The sequence below is a fragment of the Carassius gibelio genome, chromosome B25, assembly GCF_023724105.1.
Source record: "Carassius gibelio isolate Cgi1373 ecotype wild population from Czech Republic chromosome B25, carGib1.2-hapl.c, whole genome shotgun sequence".
Lineage (NCBI taxonomy): Eukaryota > Metazoa > Chordata > Actinopteri > Cypriniformes > Cyprinidae > Carassius > Carassius gibelio.
The window spans coordinates 4,657,254-4,681,430 of NC_068420.1; the positions used below are offsets into that span (position 1 = coordinate 4,657,254).

The 24,177-nt window shown below is 36.8% G+C and overlaps 1 protein-coding gene across 5 annotated transcripts in view; it reads right to left on the reverse strand.

The window, feature by feature from the left end:
- The window catches only part of LOC128014693 (transcriptional enhancer factor TEF-3), a 36,485-nt gene that overhangs the window by 10,157 nt on the left and 2,151 nt on the right, over positions 1-24,177 (reverse strand). Inside the window, exons 2-8 of one of the 5 annotated variants that reach the window (XM_052598396.1) lie at positions 19,797-20,111; positions 7,847-7,911; positions 5,699-5,749; positions 1,461-1,595; positions 1,331-1,374; positions 236-297; positions 26-156 (exon numbers count right to left, since the gene is read on the reverse strand). In XM_052598396.1, the coding sequence (XP_052454356.1) occupies positions 26-156; positions 236-297; positions 1,331-1,374; positions 1,461-1,571 (348 nt within the window). In that variant the 5' untranslated portion in view covers positions 1,572-1,595; positions 5,699-5,749; positions 7,847-7,911; positions 19,797-20,111. Of the gene's footprint in view, positions 1-25; positions 157-235; positions 298-1,330; positions 1,375-1,460; positions 1,596-5,686; positions 5,750-7,846; positions 7,912-19,791; positions 20,112-24,177 lie in introns of all 5 variants that reach the window. The other 4 variants (XM_052598395.1, XM_052598393.1, XM_052598394.1 and 1 more) reach the window with 4 other exon arrangements.

A 24,177-nucleotide genomic window follows, 5' to 3' on the forward strand; every position in this document is an offset into this window, starting at 1 on the left:
AGTGATATACCGGTGAAGGACTCACAGTCTCTGGATCCTGAGGTTGCTCCAGGAAAGCGGAGAACTCCAGCATGCGCAGTCTGGAGCTGGCGATGCTTCGGCCCTGCCAGGGAGGCGCGCCTGAGGACATCGACAGACCCGTGCTGCTGTCATAACCTGAGGAAGCCATCATGACCCATACTGACCATTAAACTGTAGCTCAGTCAAATCAGGAGCAGCTTTTAATGATACAGACCTGTCATCGGCGGAGGACCGCTGGCCTGCATGACGAAGTTCTGTTGAGAAAACGGCTTGATGCTGTTTGGAAAAGACGATTACATGACAGCTTTTATGATGTTTATGATGATGTTATGCATACAGTATATATATATATATATATATATATATATATATATATATATATATATATATATATATATATATGTATATATATATATATATATATATATATATATAAATAATATAACACAACTTTATAAAAGATTGCATTTTAAAAGTTAAATAATATAAAAATAGATTATAAATGTTATAAATATTGTAATATGAAATTTTTAAATTAATATATCCATTTAAACTTAATATATTATATATATATATATATATATATATATATATATATATATATATATTTTTTATTTGTATATATATATATATATATAGAGCTTAAGAAATTAAGCTAAAATTATGTGTGTGTGTGTGTGTGTGTGTGTGTGTGTGTGTGTGTGTGTGTGTGTGTGTGTGTGTGTGTGTGTGTTTTAACAACTTTTTGGAATTCAGTATTTTTTACAAGTACAAATTTGCATTTAAAATTATTTTATATAAAAATAAAAACTATGAAAATATAATATACATGTGTGACCCTGGAGCATAAAAGCAGTCTTAAGTTGCTGGGGTATAATTTTAGCAATAGGCAAAAACATTTTTTAAAAATAAACATTGTATGAGTCAAAATGATCAATTTTTCTTTTATGCCAAAAATCATCAGGATTAAGTAAAGATCATGTTCCATGAAGATATTTTGTAAATTTCCTTCCATAAATATATCAAAACTTCATTTTTGATCAGTAATATGCATTGCTAAGAACTTCATTTGGACAACTTTAAAGGTGATTTTTTTCAATATTTAGATTTTTTTTTTTAAGTCACACATTTTTTATCAGATCAAGTACATTTTCTATTTGTCAAGTTTGGTTTGGCTTCTCTGTAAGCTCTGTGTCCTCTGTGAACGCACACCATACTAACCATTAAACTGAGTCGAATGTGCAAACCCTTGTAAACTGATCGGATCTAATCACAAAGATATTAAAACTCACACACAACATGAACTTACTCTTCAGGGCCTGTGGTTTGTCCTGCGAGAGCTCCATGCCAAAACTACAAAAACAAAGGCATGAAATGACGATTAGCCTTCTGTCCAGAGCGAAGGCGTTCATCAGTGATGTTAAGCGTGAGGCGCTCACCCCAGCAGCGGTCGGGTAGGCCGGCCTCGAGAGACCCTGCAGAGCCATCTTGTTCTGAAACGCCGAGGCTGAGATGATCTGAGCCGACGACATGCTGGACATACTCTGCATGGCTTTGTCTTTGGCCACCTGGTCCTATCAGAAGACAACAACATCAGGAACATCAGAAATGTACTCCCCATTCAACTGGAGGTTGAGTTCTTTTTATTAATAACGATTTGTCTACATACTGAAAATCTCATATTGATGATCAACCAAATATGAGATGCTACAGGGGAAAAACTTCCTAGACAGGGAGGTAAAGTCTTTTACCCTCTGTGGTAAAAGATTTTATGTCTTTGATTTGATCTGCTGATTTCATTTGCACCAGCAAGATCCAAATGATTTAAATTCATATTTTAAGAAGCTTTAAAACAAAGCTTTACAAACACTGAATATACATATTTTCACATGCATTGAAAACATGGGAAGTAGCTAGGTAAATGTGTGTGTGTGTCTGTTTCGAATTGTTTAATTTACACTATGTTTTCAGGTCTGTAGGCGTCCAGGAACAGAAACCGAATAATTAAATGTCTTCACTGTAAAAAATAAAATCTACAATCAAACCTAAATTTATTCAGAGACATTCAACATTTTCACATTATCACAGTTTATTTGCTATAGTTTAGAAACTGGTAATACAATAATTAAACTGTCAGAACAAATTCATCTTGATAATGTCAGATAACGGTGATAGAAAGATTTGTAATGGATTACAATCAACCAAACCTTCAGACAACTGTTAGTATGATAATATTTACACAACTGTCAATACTTTGTGACCAATTACCAAGCAATGCTTAATTTAGTTCAATCTGTGGTGTGAAACGGTCACATTAGCAACTAAAGAAAAAAGGACATAAGCAAAACATGGTCAGGTCAAAGTTTCTGAATAATTTCTGGTCCCGATTATTATTATTTTTGTCAATCAATTTCACTAGTAGTCCACTGCATGAAGAATTTTTGGGGGATTATATATCACAGTTTGCTATACTCCCTTACATAAACGAATTAAAGTGTCCTGCACCTAGTAAAAAACATTTATAAATTATATCTGGTGTCTGAATAATTGTTGGTTGGACTGTGCATTCATTCTTGTTAAATGTATTTTGACATATTTTGTATGTATTTGTCGGTACAAGAGCAAAAACAGAATAATTTGGCATTCGGGTGCAGGAGGAACTTCGAGGAGAACTTTGCAAAAGGGAGCTCCCTCACCCATTGGCCCCATAACTGAAAGAAATTAAACTACTTTGTGAGTAGACATGTGAGAGACAACAGGAGATGTCCTTTTTTTTTACTAGTATGCTATTTTAAATAGAAGCAACTATTTAGATTTAAAACACTTTAAAGATGGATTTGTTTTTTACAAACACACACTCTGAGTAAAGAACCATAGGGTTCTTTACTCAACTCCAAAGAACCTTTTATGCTCAAAAGGTTCTATAATGGCAAGAAATAACCCTTTTGGCACAAAGGTTCTTTAGGCTATTATTCATTCATATATTACATAATTCTGCAACATTTTGTATTTGTAATTAAATTATTGTTTGTAGTAACTTAATATCACATTTTAATCATGCTGATTTTTTGAGAAAAACTGTAAAGGCACTCTTCATGTGATATTGATTAACTACATAAATGTATATATTTATATCATTTTTCTAACACTCATATCTTGAATTTTGTGATCATTCACATGTATTCATAAATGCATTTGAATACAACGAATAATGCAGTGAAAGAACGCACTCAAAATGCACATGCGCCAGGCACACTAGTATGACTTCATCATGTAACTTTACATTAGTCTAGATGCGTGCACTTTTTAGGCACGATTTGTTTAGTTTTTGAATAGTATACTTGATACTGTTAAAAGGCACATCATTAAAACAAAAAATGTGAGTTCACATATCACACCTAAACACGCTTGGAAAACGTAATTAGAACTAGCTACTAAATTAGATAAAAATGCCTATCCATATACAGCTAGGATTCGCGAACCCCAAACAGACTCAAATGATTCGCGAAACCACTACGAACTCCCAAACTGATTCAAATTATTTGCGATCCCCAGACTGACTCAAATGATTCACGAACCCGCTTTGAACTCCCGAACTGACTCAAATGATTCGCGAAACCGCTTTGAACTCCCGAACAGTCTCAAATGATTCGCGAACCCGCTTTGAACTCCCGAACTGACTCAAATGATTCGCGAACCCGCTACGAACTCCCGAACTGATTCAAATGATTCGCAATGCCCAAACTGACTCAAATGATTCGCGAACCCGCTTTGAACTCCCGAAATGACTCAAATGATTCGCGATCCCCAAACTGACTCAAATGACTCGCGAACCCGCTTTGAACTTCCGAACTGAGTCAAATGAATCGCGAACCCCAAACTGACTCAAATGATTTGCGAACTCGCTTTGAACTCCCGAACTGACTCAAATGATTCGCGAACCCACTACGAAATCCCGAACTGACTCAAATGATTTGCGAACCCTCTACAAACTCCCGAACTGGTTCAAATGATTCGCGATCCCGCTCCGAACTCACGAACTGACTCAAATGATTCGCGAACCCACTACAAACACCCGAACTGACTCAAATGATTTGCGATCCCACTCCGAACTCCCAAACTGACTCAAATGATTCACACGTCATACTCCGAACTCCCAAACTGACTCAAATGATTCACACGTCATACTCCGAACTCCCAAAATGACTCAAATGATTTGCAAACCCGCTTTGAACATAGTGTATATTTAAAAGAAGTGGAAAATGCAGCAGAGTTCAGAGCAATGACTGAAATCAGTGAATTGTTTCCTTTTGAACTTGTTCGTAAGAATAAACCGACTTGCTATAAATAATCAGTCATTCAAGCATCACGTGAGAAGTATAGGAAACATTTTCTTATTGCCTCAGTTATTAAAAATAAATATTCTGAATATAATAAATATAACCAAAATACAACAAACTGCAACAGACTTCTGAGACTGATTTTTCTGAACTTGTTCATCAAAAAAAGTATTTCTAAAGTTTCGTAACAGTAAGGACATTTTATTATCTTATTTTATCAGTGAGTTTCTTTTAGAGCTGTTTTGTCTTTCTGATTCATCAAGAGAAGATCAGGACATTTTTGCTGAGTATAGCTTTATTATTGCCTCAGTTCAAAGTACATCTAAATACAATACATATACTTTAAATATATTGCTATAAAAAATGTAAAATGCAACTTCTGCGCAGTCACTGGAATCAGCTTTTTTCACAAAAATGTATATAATAAAAATGAAAAGCTTCATATGAGAACAACAGAACAATTCAGTTTAGTGCATTACTGCCCCATTACAGTTTGGTTAGTATATATATATATATATATATATATATATATATATATATATATATATATATATATATTATTTTTATTTTTTTTATAAAAATGCAACAGGCACACTCATACAAAGTGACTTGAATCAGTTCATTGCAAGATGTTTGAATCCTCCTTTTTATTGCTTCATATAGATACATTTTAGAAGAGCGTGATTATTCAGTTTATTCTGTAGATTACTCATCCATTTTTAGTCACTTACTCCTCAACACCTGTCGGATAGATTTTGCTATAACTTAAGTGAATTTACAGCAACGTTGCATCATGCGAGCGTGCATGGAGAGTCGTCCACAACTACCCAAAGCAACTGCTGTGTCCTTGAATCATGACCAGCCGATGCATTCTTCAGTCCTGATCTGGCAAATGCTGCGGGCTGAAATATGGGCATGTGTCTGTCCGTCACAGTTCTCAGTTACAGAAACATATTTAAAAGGGCTGTCAGTGTTAGCCGTGTGACCAGTACCACACTCAGACAGCTGGGCCAAGATGGCCGACGGCCAACGGGTGAACTATGCCATATGATGAAAGACAGGAGCACGCAAGGAGAAGACTAAGCCCTTATACAGCCAGAGGTCATGCGTTTCCTGAAAATTAGAGACGTGCTGAAACTGATTTATAGTGTAGTGTGTGGTATATTTGCATCTGAACAATGCCTAGGCTATATTCACTTGGACATTAGTGCAATTGTCCAGAATCTGAGCCTCACTTTGCATCATTAACAAATGCTTTGGCTGTAAAGTGATAATGGTGCTAATTTGCAAACAGGTGATCAGCATTAGCAGAGTTCATTAGCTACCTTGAGTTTCACCTGGATTTCCCGAGCTTTCCGTCGCGCCAACACCTGAATGTGACTGGAGACCTGTGGGAAACACACAAGATTTGAGCCTAGCTGAACGTACCGTTTAAAAAATTTATAATCATTTAGTTCTTAAAGGAGTAGTTCACCCAACAATTAAATATTGCTTAAAATGTGCTCACTCTCAGGCCATCCAAGATGTAGATGAGTTTGTTTCTTCATCAGATTTGGAGAAATGTAGTATTACATCACTTGCTCACCAATGGAAGTGAATGGGTGCCGTTAGAAGGAGAGTCCAAACAGCTGATAAAAACACCACAATAATCCACACCACTCTTTTTCATCAGTTAACATCTTGTAAAGCCAAAAGCTGTGTGTTTGTAAGAAACGGATACATTATTAAGGCGATTTAACTTAAAACTGGACAAAATATGAGTCCATAATCCATAATAATGCTTCCTCAAGTGAAAAAGTCAATTTTCTGTTGTACCCTCATATAAAAACTCATCAGCATTTTCGTTTAGATCAGTTTTGGACTGTTTTGACTCGTAAACGGTGCTTGATCTTCAGATTTCACACCTGATTCAGACCACATGATTGTTTCACTAGAGAAAGCAATATTATGGATCATGGCTCATATTTAGCTGGAAGCAACCATTTGAATTAAAAAAATTAATTAATAATGGATTCAAAATTTTCATGTCACAAGATGTTAACTGATGGACTGGATTGGTGTGAATTACTTGTGGATTATTGTGATGTTTTAATCAGCTGTTTGGACTCTCATACTGACGGCACCCATTCATCCTAATGGTGAGAAAGTGATGCAATGCTACATTTCTCCAAATCGGATAAAGAAACAAACACATCTACTTCTTGGATGGCCCGAGGGTGAGTGCATTTTCAGCCAATTTCCATTTTCAGGTGAACTATTCCAGTTGCTGGCCTCCATTGACTATATTATGGAGAACAAAAATACTATTGAAGTCAATGGGAACCAGAATCTGTTTGGATACCAGCTCACTTAAAAATGTTAAACGGAAGAAAGTAAATAAATGTCTCGGTCTCAGAAGCCCAACTTAAAACAAACAACTTTGCTCTGTAATTTTTAACCACGGTTGTGCGAGACAAACACAGATGATAAATTCATATGGAAAACTTTACCTAACCAGCGATTGCTTTGACCTTCATCTGTTCACTTACCAGGTGCGATTCTAGTTTCCCTTCTTGTATTCAGTTATTATTTTACCTCTCGGTCCCCCAGCTCATCTCCACTCTCTCCGAGGGCATAAGACTCAGTATGTGACAAGGCCAGAGTGACATCATGCGATATCGAATGCCGGCGGGAACGCTATCGGATTTCAAATCCCCACCCCAGCAGCGTGTGATGTGCCCCGAATCGTAAAGGGGCGACCGGGAGAGAGCAGTTGTTTGTGGGTCTAACGAGCAGGATTGAGAGAGGTGCTGAAGACACACACCGATATCCGATCCGCGCTCGATAAATCACACCACTGAAGTGCATTTCAGCATGGAGGCCCTCAGGGGCCAAACATTTACACTCAGTGAAAGTCTGTTTGGGAGTTTAACAGGACAAGCCCATCTCTAAGTCCCAGTCTGACATTTGCTGTACTTCCTGTCGCTGTTAATGTGTGACACAGAGGTCAAATAAAAGTAATTGGCCAATTTAATCCACTTAGTTAAACTGTAGCTACTATTTTAGAGTTGCATTCAAAGATGTGCATGCAAATGCAAATGTAATTTCCTAATCATATTTTTTGTCTTGTTATCCAATAAAAATATATTAACTTAAGATAAATTCACTTTACAATTTTCTTTTTTTTTTTTTACGTACATTTTTATTTAAAGTGACCTATGATCTCGATGTGAATTTTTTTTAAAAAAATGTAAAAATATATATTGATTTAAGATTGATTTTCTCTTTTTTTCTTGTTGTTAACTCAAAAAAAAAAAAAAAAAACGAAATAAATACGAAAAATAAACCAGGATATATATGCTCTGACGACAAGTAATATCTTACATAAGTTTGAACTAATCAACTAATTTTATTTTATCTTTTTCTGTTTAGATTTAGTTTAATATTTTTTTACAGGAAAAAAGATGTATTTTATTATCCAGTATTCTCAAATGTGATTTCTCTACCTGTTTCCTGGTCCGTGTCTTTCCCGTCCGAAGCTTGATGTATCGCGCAATCAGCTCATTTCGTCCTGAAAAAAGAAACAGAGAAGGTTTACAGTCAAAACTGAAACTGGATAGAGGACAAAACTGTAGGGCAGGACTTGGTTTAATATTGATTAAATCATTATTGATTAATACTGATAAACTGACAGAATAGATGGATTTGAGCCAGTTGCTTTAAAAAAGAAATGAAGACAAGAAGACATTTTTCTTTACAATAACCAAAGTGCAAGTAAATAATAAAATAAATAGTGTGTGTGTGTGTGTGTGTGTGTATTGGGGGGGGGGTGTCAGCTAAGCTCCTTTGACATGAGATATTTACATAATTAATATTTCAATAATTCAACAATACATTTGCATATTTATAGTTTGATGTCGCTCAATGGTCACACTGACATGCAGGTAAACAGATTAAATATTTATATTTTTAGTGTTTGAGTGTTTATTTATTTTAAGTTTTTATGCATTTTTTAACTCACTAACCCACTGATATATACAGTATACGTGTGTGTGTGTGTGTGTGTGTGTGTGTGTGTGTGTGGAATGTATTTTCTTTCCCTTTACTTTTTTATATCAATATGGTACATTTACTTGTAAGTTTAAAACAAGTTAACCCAAAAGTCAGAATATATGAAATAAAATAAATAACTTACAATTTACAGTTTCCATCATGTAATCTGTAATTAGTAATGGACACACACAAACACACACACACACACGCATAATAAACCAAAATAAAATAATAAATAAATTACATAAACTAAGTTTAAAAAAATTACAAAATAGGTTAGGTCTCCAAGCTACAGTACTGTTAAAAGTTTTAGATACTTGTGTAAAGATGCTGTAAAATGAGGCTGCTGTCAAAAATAATGTCATAAATACATTTTTCACATGTATTAACTAAGTGAAATGAACATTTGGGGTGAGCATCCTTTAGTCCTCGGTGCACTTGCTCATAGCTTTGCAGGTAGGTCTCTTGAAGCGTCTCGGAGATGTTAGCACAGTTCTTCTGGATTGAGTCTGTCACTCCAGACAGACTGATGAAGATCAGATCAGATCCTGTGTGCAGCACTGGCGGCTGTCAGACTAAAAGTGCATGAAGTGTGTTGACAGTGAGTTTGAGTAAGTGCATAGCTAACGTAAGAGCGTTCACCGACACAAACACACGTCTTCATCGGCTGCAGTGGCACGATCGACACATCATTCATATGTGCACTGGGGAATTTATCCAACGGGATCCTGTGCTCGAGGTAACTGCATTTGTAAATGTGACAGAAAGGCTTGGAGATCTTATCTTTCAGGGTTTTCGATCGAGCACAATGATGCAAATCATATCACCCTCCCTCCCAGCGATGCTTTTGCTGACAGACGGGTCACATTGGACGAGAAGGTGAAGGGAATGAAAGGGTCCCGACAAAACACAGTCGCCACCCACCGCACAACTGATGAGGAGCAGCAGCTGGCCTGTGAGTCAATGTTTATAGAATATGCCTTTACGCTTCCCATAAATCACTGGGCTCGTTCATCCGGCCAGACTCCGGTTACTAGTACACACTAGTACAGAACCCCTAAACGCCCTCTTACCCAACAAAAAAACACCTGTTTGCGGCTGTTTTATGGAGAAAATGACCTTGTGTTGCACGAGAGCGTCAGATTTTGCACTTTAGGAGAATTTCTCTTCTCAGATGTTTCTCCTAAAACTCCTTTGGACAAATAGAAACAGATTCACTAGTCGTCCAGTAAGAGTATAAAGCTCTAAAATGGTTGTGAGATCATGTTGATGAGACATTGTTGAGATCTCTTCTTAAAGAAGAGCCAAGCATTTCTGTTAGAAGTCGATGAGGATGCGTGACATGTCTTTAGCTTCAATAGCTTCTCAAAGGCATTGTGTGAGATCTCATTTGAGCTGCACGCGTGTGTATGTGTGAAGATTTCTTGATGATGACACATAGCAACGCCCTAGAAATGCACAGCTTTGTACTAAAAAGCATTAACCACTCTACTAACTGTATAGCAATGCTTAAACCACACAGAGCCATCGCAACAGCCTGGCAATGACCTGCAACAAGCAAACAACACTTCAGCAAACACAAAAATGTGTTTTTAGCTTTTGAAATAACTCAAATATGCCATGTGCTTCATGTAAATTTAATACATGTGCGGAGCAGGAACATATAGGGTTTAAAACATGCTCCGTTTACCTTCATCTGCTTCTTCCATTTGCTCATTTTACATTGACTGTCACTACAGACAACTGTAGTCTGATTCGTGAATTAAAAACATATTTGTAATGCATAAAGTAATATTAGCCTACTAAATAAATCAGAAGAGTTTACAAAATGCATATAAAATACAGAACACTACAAATCAAAAACAGAGTTATGTATTAGGCCCCTGCGAGGGGTCATTGTGTTCATGGGGCGGAGCTACAGAGGGGTCGTTCTCATCAATGCCACAAAAGTGAAAACTGAGCCACGGTCACCTGAAACCTTCACACACACATTGTCCACCCTGAGGGTCCACAAGGGGCCGAAACAAAGCTGGTGTCACGCAAAAGTTAGGCAGCTCCCACAACGACCTCATAAATCCATAACCTCCCACTCAACCTCTCTCTCTCTCTCTCTTCTCCTCCTCTTCACATTCCAGTCATTCCTGATCTGTGAGTCCTTCAGCGTCTGCTCAATAAACAACTAACACACACACACACACACACACACATTACAAGGCATGCACACATTACACGAAAGGCCTAGGAAAGAATATCAAAAATCATACATATCTACTGTTTCTCCAAGACTTTACAGAGAGCAAATGGAGACTTTCAATTATGTTTTCTGCATCTTAGATGTTTCCTGCTGAGAAAATGACTCGCACTGTCTCATTCTGCACTGTCAGGTTCTCAAACATCTGAGAGAGAGAGAGAGAGAGAGAGAGAGAGAGAGAGAGAGGGCACATCTGTGCAGCAGACGGTCTCCTGAGGGTCGGGACGCATGTCAACAAAGGGCACATTTAGGATTGTCAATGTGTAGTCAGAGCGAGATTTCACTTCAGACTGTGTGTTTGTTTATAAAATATTTATATAGTACCAAAATAGTACAAGTACAAAGAATGGATAACAATTTAATCTGATATTCGGATACTGTAAAAAATAAAATAAAATTTAATAAAATAAAATACAATTAAATTAAATTAAATTAAATTAAATTAAATTAAATTAAATTAAATTAAATTAAATTAAATTAAATTAAATTAAATTAAATTAAATTAAAAATACATTTAAATAAAATAATGTTAGACAATTCTTCAAACTTGTTTAAAAAACTGTACAAAGGAGATATGGATGACTCTTTTAATCAGTTTTTTTTTTGTGAATCAAACATATAGTGTGACCACAGTAATTTGACTGAGTGAACTAATGACTCTTATGAGTTGATTCTATTCAGTGAATCATAAACTGAGGCTATAATTCGACGAGTGCAGTCCGATTCTCTTACAGTAAGTGGTTCTTTTTAGTGAATCAAAAACAATCAGCACAAGCAGTGTAGTTTGATTCTTTAACAAATGACTCTTTTAACCAGGTTCTTTCTAGTAAGTGTGTGTGTGTGTGTGTGTGTGTGTGTGTGTGTGTGTGTGTGTGTGTGTGTGTGTGTGTGTGTGTGTGTGTGGGTGTGTGTGTGTGTGTGTGTGTGTGTGTGTGTGTGTGTGTGTGTGTGTGTGTGTGTGCGTGTGTGTGTGTGTGTGAATCAAAAACATAGGCAACAACTCGACGAGTGCTGTCCGATTCAAGAACAAATTATATATATGAGCTATTCTTCTTAGTGAATATTTCAATTAAGCTGAATTCAAGTGAGACTAAATATGTTTAGTCAATAACAGCACATGCTTTAAGTGCATCTGTTCACAAAAAGTAATCAAAATAACGCACATTGTGATCTCATGGAAAAGAGCTGCTCATGTAACAAATAGGAACATAATATGAGTTGGGAAAGACATGAGGGTGAGTGAATGATGACAGACAGACAGACATGCAAGACCTTTAAGACCAAGTATTAACTCTCCTTGAAGTGTCCGACTCAAATCACACAGAGGGAAAGCCGCGTTGCACTCGTGACCTCTGAAGGGCCGCACCGCGACCTCAGCAAAACAAAGAGAGGGAATGAGCAAAACACACTGACTCATTAGAGAGCTCAGACATAAACCAACCTCTAACGGGCCTGTGAAAAATCAAGCCTATGTGAGGGAAGGGTGGCTTTTTCCATCTGTTTGACATGAGGCAGCTAATGAACTGCATCAGTGCATCTCAGTACACTCCTGTGTGTCTGGGATAGTTGTTTCTGAAGTATGCTTTCTGTTTACTGCACACAGTGGGAATTTTCTGTGTCCATCTTTTAAAATGTATGTAAAATATACCATTTAGGAACTAAACTGTACACATGAGGTATTAATAAGCATCTTTTCTGGGTATATAAGGTGCATCTTTGGACCTCATATGCCAAGAAAAGCACATTATTTATCTTCTGGAAAGCCAACTACATCTGCCAAAAATGTGTATTAAACTGTGTATGGAAAGCTACAAATAATACAGTGCAACTGACGTGAAAAAAACCCCTGAAGTAACACTGACGATGATTTTGTTTCTTGCTCCAATATTTCCATATGCTATATACTGCCATATGTTAAGATATTTTATACACCAAACTGATTTCTGCAGATTAGTAACTCTTTCAAACAAACATACGTACAAGTCATATTTTAAAATAAAATATTAATTTTAAAAAAGGTATAGTAAAAATTGTGTACCATACGCTAAGAAATTGTATACATGTGACTGAAAATAATGTTTTATCTCAAATTGCGTGTAGAATCTGTGTGGGAATATAACAAACAAATGTTTTTTTTGCTATATTTTCTTCATTAATTTATTAATAATCATATGTTTATTAAGTGGTGTATTTTTTTCTTTTTATAAATGTTATTAAAATTTATATTTTTCAAGACAGTTCAGCATTTTTACATTCTCACTACTAAATGTTTTTTTTTTTATTAATTAATGTATTTATTTATTTTTAATCTACCTATCTATCTATTTGTAGTTTTGTAGTTTTATATTTTATTTATTTTGTTTTATTCATTTATTTATTTATTAAAGGAAAAACTTTAATAAATACAAAAGTGTATCACAGTTTCAGTCGGATTAATAGTAATCAGAAATTTTTATTGAGCAGCAAATCAGAATATAACAATGATTTCTGAAGGATCATATGACACTTCGAGCTTTCATAGCAATCAATTACATTTAACAATATACTCACATAGAAAATACTTTAAATTGTAATAATATTTTACAATATTAGTAATTTTACTGTATTTTTGGTGAAATAAATGCAGCTTTGGTGAGCAGAAGAGACTTTCAAAAAGTTTAGTTTGATCTGTTTTCATCAGAGTGAGCGTGTTTAGCATTTTCAGCCCAACAAATAAAATAAGTTGGCTTTGCATCCTCACAGACCCACAGTTTGGGAGCCAAAATGCCAAGATGTTATCAGTCATGCAGTCTGAAATGTGATTTCTCAGCCTCACACAGCTGGGGTTTTTCATCCTTCAGCATCCGTCCCATATTCCTCCACAACCGCAGAAAAATGTGCCTTTAACGACAAGTGCTGGTTTTTTCAACAACTTCTGAACAGGTGGAGAAGCGCTCCATTATGTGGGTACTTATCTTGCGACGGGATGCTGGGGAGCCATTAAACCATGGCAAATGTGTTTCCTTTCAGCGGCTGTGTGTAATTTTACGGGTCGGGAGAGTTAATGCATTACGGTACAGTGACGACCAAAGCCAAGAAATGTTTTCTTTGGCAAAGCCTGTTGAATTTTCACCCAGCGTACCAAAAACCAAACAATCCAAGCGCTTAGCTGGGTAATAACTCACACACGTAACAGCCAGTGAGTTTCCACACAAACACACCACAAATACCAGTAGAAGACGTCGGTGGAACCTCTGGAAAAGGGTCACGAGTGCATTGTGGGAATTCTCGTCATTCTTTAAGCGCTCAGCACTGTAGATTGTCGCTATTTGCGTGATTGTCTGAAATTGCTGGGGTATGAATGAAGCTCTATCTGATTTTTGCCAAACACTGTCGGCTTGAGGTTTCTCTGAGCTCAAGATTTATAAAGCTGACCTCAGGAACCAACAGAAATGGATAGAAGCACAGAAATGTAACTTTAGTGAGTACAAGGACTCATTTTTACAGCCTTCATTGAATCTAGAATCGTTCAAACCTTTTGCACTGACCTTAAAGGGTTAGTTCACCCAAAAATAAAAATTAGCTCATGTTTTACTCACTCTCAAGGGCGAGTATGACAAAGTGTATTTAACTTTCTTCTTTCAGATCAATCCTGTCAGAGTTTTTATTAAAAACTGTCCTGGCTCTTCCAAAAGACAGACTGGGAGGAGGTGTGTGAATTAACCCTTTAACCCTGGGCTGACAACATCTTAAACCAGCAGTGTTTTAGACAAACAATAGGGTGCTTGAATGTAACAGTAAAATGTTTAGCGACAGACAACCAATCAAGCACTGCATCAGTGCTCACCTCATTAAATATTCATGGCACTTTAGTATAGTGACCAATTCTCACTATTAACTAGTTACTTATTAGCACGCCCATTATTAATGCTTATAAAGTGCAAATAAAGCATATATTCTGCATGACCATATACCTAAACGTGACAACAACTTTACTGTTAATAAACAGAAAATTAGGAGTTTATTGAGGTAAAAGTCATAGTAAATGGTTTGTTAACTACATTTGTTAACTACATTTTTAAAAAAAATGGTTAAAGCAAGGTTAAAACAATATAAGAAAGATTTGTAAAAAAAAAAAAAAGTTGATTTACTTTCACTGCCATTCCTCCATGAAAGCACTTTTTATAGTAATGCAAGCCAAAAGGACAAAAACACAAAGAATTAGGGGTGGGAATCTTTGGGTACCTCACGATCCGATTTGATTACGATTAATGATGCATCAATGCATCACAATGTTGTCATACATCCTGTACATCTATTAGTGTCACGATCATTAGATTGAGTGCCCATGAACTTCAGTAGAGGGCACTCCACTCAGGACCATTCCAACCCTCAACCACCAGATGTCACTTGGACACTAGCACCTCTCATACTGTTGCACCACACCCGAACTACATTCCCCATGAGTTACTGCATCACAATCACCTTGCCACACCTGCACCTCATTCATCAGCCAATTTCTTTGCCACACCTGCACCTCATTCATCAGCCAATTTCCTTGACACACCTGCACCTCATTTACACACATTTAGCTCCGATCTCTGCTTGTTACTGTTAATGATTCTGGATATCCCTAACACACCTGACGCCGTTCCTGATTTCTGCCTGTATGACCATTCTCTTAAAAAAATTCTGCACATGGATCCGAATGCCTCTGACTCCTTGTTACAATTAGGGGTGGGAATCTTCAGGCACTTCACGATCCGATCCGATTCTGGGAGTCACAATCCAATTCCAAAACTATTCTTGATCTACATTTTTTCCCCAATAAATTCTTCTGCTGAGCAAATAAATCTTTACAGTTTTACATCTTAAAAGAATTTGCAGTTATATGTTTTTTTTTACAGTCAGAATCTCTTTATGTCAGTACTGCTATCTTAAAAATATAGGGTCTGAATCTTTACTGGTTTCACAATTCAGTTCAATTACAATTATCATTGTCAACTCAATATCACTTTGCTTCACATTCTCAGTTTTCAGTATTACTTGGCATGGATACATTTTCATATACATTTTATATAAAATGTATTCTGCGCAAAATGTTTTTTTTATTATTATACCAGCACAGCAGGATATTTTTTTTAAACAATTACTTATTGAAAAAAAAGTGTTCTTTAAGTGTCTGAAAGTTTACAGGCAATAGTTGAGGATTTTTTTCATCAGCATTTGCTGTTTGAAAGTGCATTTAACCACAGCCACAATTGAGCTTCAGGACAACAAACACAAAGTGCACGTGAAAGTCTGTCAGTGCACGAGCTTCGTGCATCTAATAGTACTGCATTCCAAACGGCATCAATTTAAGATTATCTACAATAAAACACGGCGGGTGGAAGCACAGATTGTGAAGCAATCTGCACGTGTCTCACTTCTGAGAATCAGAATTCATCAGAGAATCGATTTTTTTCTCCCGCCCATACAATGAATACTCATGACATATAAAATTTATTTATTTATTTATTTATTTATATAATATTCTTGTGATCTGCTGCTTTAACAGCTCGACTCCTTGAGAAGAGGTGACGTGCATTGATGGATAAGTGTGATGAGTGATTTGTCTGAGCTGATACTGAGTTCGATGTAATCCCAGTGTTAACACCATCAGGAGGGAGGTCTCTCTCTCTCTCTCACTCTCTCTCTCTCTCTCTCTCTCTGTCTGTCTTTCTTTCTGTCTCTTCGTGTGCTTTAAATCCAGTCGTGTCTGTGTGTTAGAGGAGAGGCAGCTGGAGGTGAACTGAAAGGCAACACACACACTTCGGGGTCGTGAGCGGGGGCCGCAGAAACAGGTGCAAACCGCACCTCTCCCTCACAACCCCCCCTTTGTGTTTATTTGTCCCTCTCTGTTGCACACACTCAAAGGGTAAACGTCCATTCTCGTGTCGGGTTACACCCTCTCTGCCTTGAACTCGGGGCTCTGAACACCCATGGCGTGCCATTCCGGACGCGCTTCGCCGCTCCCAAACTACCGGCCCCAACCCTCGGGGCTGATAGATCCACCCCAGATGCCCTCTTCTGCCCCCTACGACCCTCCCTCGCCACCTGCCTTAACCCTCTGCTGCGATATTGACACGGCTTTAAGAAGCTTTATAAAGTTTCACAGCTTATCGGAAGATGACAGACACGCACATCCTCTCGCTTTCCTTCTCTCCCAGCGCTCGGCCCATCATCGGGTCATTTCTTACCATCATCAGGTCTGGATCAGACAGATGGACATTTAGAGTAAAAACACACATTGGCTGGGTTATTTATAGGGATGGAGAAACAAGCTAGAGTTGCAAAATAAATTGAAATAAATGATAATATTTGCAACAAAAAGCACTATTTGCAGCAAGAGCTTCTGTTTCTGTTGTGCATTTTGTAATACTATGATTGATTGTGACCAAATTGTGTTGTTCACGCTTGTTTTATGTTCTTGTGTTTGCATATTAAATGATTCAGAAGATGCCCTCAAAGTCTGTCTGACTGTACAGATATCTATGATATTAGATGGGTTCCAAGTCATCTTTAATCAGCAAATTAGTGATTTTTATCTTAAATGGAGACTTTTTAACTCTATGAAGGGAAGTATTTTCCTAACCAAAAGTATGTGTCATAATTCGTGTCAAATTCTTACATTTTATTAATATATTCAGATAGAATAATAAGACTCTGCATGATTTTTATATTTCAGATGAAATCCGTATCAACAACCACTGCAGAGGAAACATTACGCTTCACTGAAAGTGCCATTAAGAACTGATTCATGAAGATAAGAGGTTCCATAAATGCATTTACACGGATCTTTTTGAACCAGTTCACCAAATCGAACTGAATCGTTTTAAACGGTTCGCATCTCCAATACGCATTAATCCACAACTGACTTAAGCTGTTAACTTTGTTTTAAACTTTTTTTTTTTTGACTGAACTGCTGTGAAGAGAAAACTGAAGATGAACACTGAGCCGAGCCAGATAACGAACAATAGACTGAGTCGAACCGAACTTCCCATCACTACTGTTGATCCGAAAACTGATGCAACCGGTTCTTGACACGAGAACGAGTCAACGTTTCGTTTGTTATCTGGCTCGGCTCGGTGTTCATCTTCAGTTCTCTCTTCACAGCAGTTCAGTCAGTGTACTGTTTGAGTGCATGCATTACTCCGGGATATTGGTTTGTTTGAACTCAGAGGGAGTGTCAGCCACATTAAAAAAGTGAACAGCTTAAGTCATTTGTGGATTAATGCGTATTGGAGGCACGAACTGTTTAAAACGATTCAGTTCGATTTGGTGAACTGGTTCATGAAGATCCGGTTACATCGAATGATTCGTTCACGAACCGGATATCACTACACTTCAGTGCTGTGAACGTGCTCACAACAGACCCGAAAGAGAAGACAATGCTGAATAAAGTTGTAGTTTTTGCTATTTTTGGACCAAAATGTATTTTCGATGTTTCAATAAATTCTAACGGACTCTCTGATGTCACATGGACTACTTTGATGATGTTTTTCTTACCTTTCTGGACATGGACAGTAGACCATACACACAGTTTCAATGGAGGTACAAAAAGCTCTCGGACTAAATCTAAAATATCTTAAACTGTGTTCCAAAGATGAACGGAGGTCTCACAGGTTTGGAACGACATGAGGGTGAGTTATTAATTACATAATTTTAATATTTGGGTGAACTAACCCTTTAAGCTGCTTAATTTTTTTTTCTTTTTAAATTACACTTAAATGACACGATAATGACAAAGCAAAAGCACAATTGTCACAACTTAATAATTGTTTTCTGTTTTTTTAACCTGAAATAAGTATATTGCATAAGTACCAGCAGAAGCATGTTTACAGCCTCAAGTTTTTGGGTATGATGCAACAAGCTTTGCACAACAGCTTTTGCCAATGATCTGCCATTTTTCTCCTCATCTCTTCACCTCTCAAGCTCTGTCAGGTTGGATGGAGGCAGACGCACATCTTCAGGTTTATCCAGAAATATTAGATTGGGTTCAAGCTCAGGCTGTGGCTGTGGCTGGGCCACTCAAGGACATTCAGAGAGTTGTCTATGATTGACTCTTGCTGTGTTTAGGTTCATTATCCTATTGGAAGCGAACCTTTTACACAGTCTGAGGTTCTGAATGCACTGGACTGGATTTTCATTAAGGCTATCCCTATATTTTTGACAACATGAGGCTTCCAGCACCCTTTACTTTTGGGATTTTACTCTGCAGGTGATGAGCAGAGCTGGTTTCCTTATCATTATGCCTGGAATTGAGGTTCATAAGACCAGAGAATCTTGTTTGGGATTGAGTTTGAGTTTTGAGAATTGAGTTTGGCCACGCTGCCATAAACCCAGAACGGAGGAGTGTTGGTGTGATGTTTGTCCGACTGTCAGCTTCTTGGTCACAGTCTAGACAAGGCCTTTCTCCATAAGTTGCTCAGTTTGGCCAGGAGGCCAGCTTCAGGAAGAGTCCTGGTGGTTTCAAACTTCAATGAAGCAGATTTTTTTCTGAACTCTTCCCCAGATGTGTGGCTTGACGCATCCCTGTTCCTGAGCTCTACAGGCAGTTCTTTTGACCTCAGGGCTTGGTTTTTTGCTCTGATATGCGTTTTCAGCTGTTAGACCTTTTATGAACACATGTGTGCCTTTCCAAATCATACCCATTCAATTGAATTCGCCACAGGTTAACTCAACTTAAAGTGTAGTGCCATCTACAAGTGATATGAAGGCTACAGAGTGAAATGTCAACTGTCCCAGATGGGGGTGTGAATACTTATGCAATGAAATCATTTAAGTTTTTTTACTTTTTATACATTTGCAAAAGATGTGAAAATCAGTTTTTCTGATTTACCTTAATGGTGTATGGAGTGTAGACAGATTTTGGGAAAAATAAATGAAAGCAGTTTAATTAACATAAGGCTGCAACATGAATAAATGTGAAAAATATGAAGGGGTATGTATACATTCGCAAGGCACTATATAGATGGATGGATGGATGGATGGATAGATAGATAGATAGATAGATAGATAGATAGATAGATAGATAGATAGATAGATAGATAGATAGATCTATCACATATCCAAGACACTCATTGGCTGCATAAGCAAATGCATAGAGTCAGAAGGGAAGAGGCATACCGTACATCTTGCCCTCATCGGAGAGAATGATCTTGCGTCGGCCGCAGGGCGGATAGATGGCCAGCGCCTCCTGAAAGCTCTGCTCAATGTCTGGACTCCACACGCCCTCCGCATCGTTCTCCAGAGGCTTATCCAATCCCTCGCTCAGCTCCTCGCTAGCGCCCCCCGGAGAGGACGCTGATACCCACTCGGACGACAGGGTGGTGGTGGAGAGCAAAACACCCTAAGAAGATACTGATGAGCCGGCTGAGTCTCTGGAGATGGCCCTAGAGGGTAAATGATGAGCTTTTCCAGGTCTGAAACAGGGCAGGTGCTCAATCCTATGGAAGAAATAAACTAAATTAGAGTTGCATTGGATTAAATGGCTCAGATGATATGGAAGCACAGTAAAATACAACAGAAATATAGCTGCAATCAGCAATTACTTGCACTGGAAGGCTGTACAGTTTGATTTCTTTATCGCACTTACAGTGATTAAAAAATAGCTAAAATTAATGAACATTTATAGCTTTATAACTTTCAGATCAGTAATTGGCACTGATTTTCATGATACTCTCATACATGAAAGCATTGCCAAGATAATATCTGACTTCCTGTTTGTCTTCTCAAGCAAGTTTATTAAGATTTATTGGTAAACTGGTGTTGAATGTTAAATATTCGCTCAGTAGATTTTGTGAGGCATGGCCTGAAGATTCACCATATTATCAATAAACCTCAATAAAAAGTCGCTTGTGATAAAGCTTCCTCGAGTAAAAAAATTATCTCCGGTTGCTCTCTCACATTAAAATCTATCCAATAGTAAAAAAGTTTAGGACTGTTTTCACTTCGTGAATTTAAATCGTGCTTGATTTGTGCATATTTCTCTCCTGATTCAGATAAGACTTCTTTTTCACTGGAGAAAGAATATTATGAAGTTAAAACGCTTTAATGATAGATTTGTTTCTTACAAACACACAGGTTTTCACTTGACCAGACGTTAATTGATGGATTGGAGGGGTGTGGATTATTGTGATGTTTTCATCAGCTGTTTGGACTCTCATTCTCACGGCACCCATTCACTTCCATTAGTGAGCAAATGATAGAATGCTACATATCTCCGAATCTGATGAAGAAGCAACTCATCTACATCTTGGATGGCCTGAGGGTGAGTAAGAAAATATTCATTTTCGGGTGAACTATTCCTGGGTGGACTATTCAATGGAAATAAGACACACGATTTGCTATTACATCATCCAGATTAGCCACTGCTATTGCAGATGGTGCTATATTGAGTTGTAGCACAAAGATGTTGTCGGCAGGGCTCCAGACGGGAATCATCACGGCGTGAGTGAGACGACCCCCAGTCATCACACCGCTCCCCAGACTCTATAATCCTACTTGGAAAAAGCGCCTTGGTTTCAAAATCACATTAGGAGGAGACACAGAGTGACAACGCATCTGCAGACGTGTAACCGCAATAGAAAGCGGCCTGCAGCCAGAGAGGGCTATTTCAAGAGGTCCACATCCACCGACTTGATCAGGGGTGCCTCTTTGCTATTTAAACTTCAGACTTTATGAACACAACTTGAGGAGAGGTCAATGTAAATTATTAGTATTACACACAAATGCATGTTTTCAGCAGGAATTCTGGGAATTGTGGTGTTTGTGAGCGTGTGTACAGGAATATTAGAGCCACTGGGCAACTGTGCGTCATGTTCGCGTCTGACTCAATCCCCCCGTTTTCTTCTAAGCTCGACTTCCTGTACAAAAGTCACAGATCAGACCAAACGCCCTCGAGTTTCTTAATGAAACTAATGCTTGATGAGTCCAAAAACGAATAATTGGACCATTTCACATTTACAAACTTTTAGAGAAGTGTTTAAATATGTGAAACGGATTCACTGCATGCATTTATAACTGGCAATAAAACACTAAGAAAAAAGAAAAAAAACAACTCGACTAACTTTACTTTATTTTCTCTGGTTTGGATGTCAATGTAAACTGGCATATGTAAAGCCAAAATAGAGAAAAATCAACACGTGCAGACCAAAGAGTTTTGAATTATTATTATAGTATTTATTAATATCTTGAATAAGCTTTTATCTTTATGTTTTTAAGTTTTTCAGTTATACAATCAGTTTTAATAATTTTGTTATTTTGCCTTTTTTTTTACAAAATATTTCTATTAAGTTTAAATGTAAAAAAAAAAAAAAATTAGAATTTTATTTAAGTCAGTTTGCCAGGGCAACATTTCAAATTTTCATTGGTGTTTAGGTATTTCATGTTATTTATTTATTTATTTAATTACTTATTTATTTTCATTCAGATTTTTTTTTTTTTTTTATTAACTAAAATGATTTTAATAGATTTTGTCAGCACAACCAATACCTGCACTTTCTGGAAATCAATATTTTTTATTTATATATATATTAAGTTTTATTTTTATTTTTAAACCTTAAACTTTATTTGAGTTAGTTGCCAAATATGTATGCATGTATTCATTTATTTAATTTTATTCAGATTTATTTTAATTACCTAACATGATTTTTAATAATTTAAGTCAAAACTAACAATACTGAACACTTACTGATTTTTTTTTTATTATAATTTTTTTATTTAGCTGTTGTTGCCATTTTATGCACCATGCACTAAAGTGATTTTTCCATGTTTAAAATATTTTGTAAGTTTTTATATCGTGGCTAAGAAAATCCCTTAAATGTGGTAAAATCACAAAACCCTTGGTGGGTTATTGCTTTAGTGTATCATGTGTTTATATGTCTTTATATATGCACACAACAGTAAAGGGTTTAGGGAAAATAAAGGGATAGTTTATCTAAAAATAAAAAATTATGACATTAGTTATTCATATTGTTCCAAACCTGAATGATTGTCTTTCCTCTGTGAATAACAGAAGAAGAAGAAAAAAAGACATTTTGAGAGTGTTTGTTTGTTTTTGTTTTTTTGTCCATTTAATGAAAGCCAATAGGGGTTCAGTGTTTTTTGGTTCCCAGTGTTCTATAAAATATCTTCTTTGTGTTCCGCAGTAGAGGCTTGGTAAAAACACGAGGCTGAGTAAATGACTACATAAAACCTCTCTAGTGGTACACTCACACACTCACACAAAGACACATAGATATACAGTACATTAACACGTGTGTGTAACTCACATACAAAACAAACACACACACACACCATATAAACAAACATATACACACATTGACACACAACAAAATCCACTTTAATCAGAGCAGGAATGTAAAGCTGAGAGTCGCTTTGAACCTACACACACACAAACACACACACATGGGATATTAGCATTAATTTAAAGCTCATATAGTTTAACAGTGGGGTTGTAGCCGCAGGGGCTGGTCGGCTCTGATCAAGAGTTCCTGACACACAGCGAGTGTCTCGTTAAGAGCGTCTCTAATAACACTGTGATAACGTGATAATAGCACTAAAACAACACAACTGCCTTTAAGCTTAAATGTGGCTGACGCCGCAGCAATGCAAATACAACATTATTTTAATGGTAAAAATGCACTGAGATTTACTAAACAAATGTACAATGGTGCTACCATAGTTTCTCAGACATGTACCATGGGATATAATAAAGTATTACCACCGCTGTACCATGTTCACGTGAAAAGGTAGTAACACAGTTCTTCTTGTTGTTTTTTCAGCTCTGTGTACGCAATACACAAATGATAAAAACTGTCTTTGATATGTTTGTGTTGTATATGAGCTGCTGAAATCCAGGATTAACTGTGTGTGTTTAACTATGGCATAATTCCTAATCTCAGTAACACAATACACACATGAAAACAGATATTCACTCAAACACACACACACACACACACACACACACACACATGCAAACAGCCTGCTGTGCGTGTTGGCTTTTGAATAAGACACAGTGATTTCAATCAGATACATGAATTACTGTCTAGATTATATTGTGCAGTTCTGAGTTTATATCTTATAATTATGGGTTTATTTTACAATTCAGAGTTTATGTCTTGTAGTTCTTTGTTTATATTGTGACATTTTTAGTTTATATCTCGGAATATTGGGTTTTTATCTCTGAATTCTGAGATTATGTTATGCATTCAGAGTTTATATCTTGTAGTTCTTTGTTTATATTGTACCATTCTAAGTTTATATCTCGTAATTTGGAGTTTATATCTCATAATTCTAAGTTTATAATGCAAAATTCTGGGCTTATGTTGCCATTCTGCTTTTATATCTTGTAATGTGAAATTCTGAGTTTCTGGTAATTTTGGGTATCTCATAATTTATCTCAATCTCATAATTTTTTGTTTTATATCTTGTAATTCTGAGTTTGTATCACATAATTTGGAGGTTATTAATGGTAAGCGTTTATATCTTTCGATTCTGGTTTATATCTTA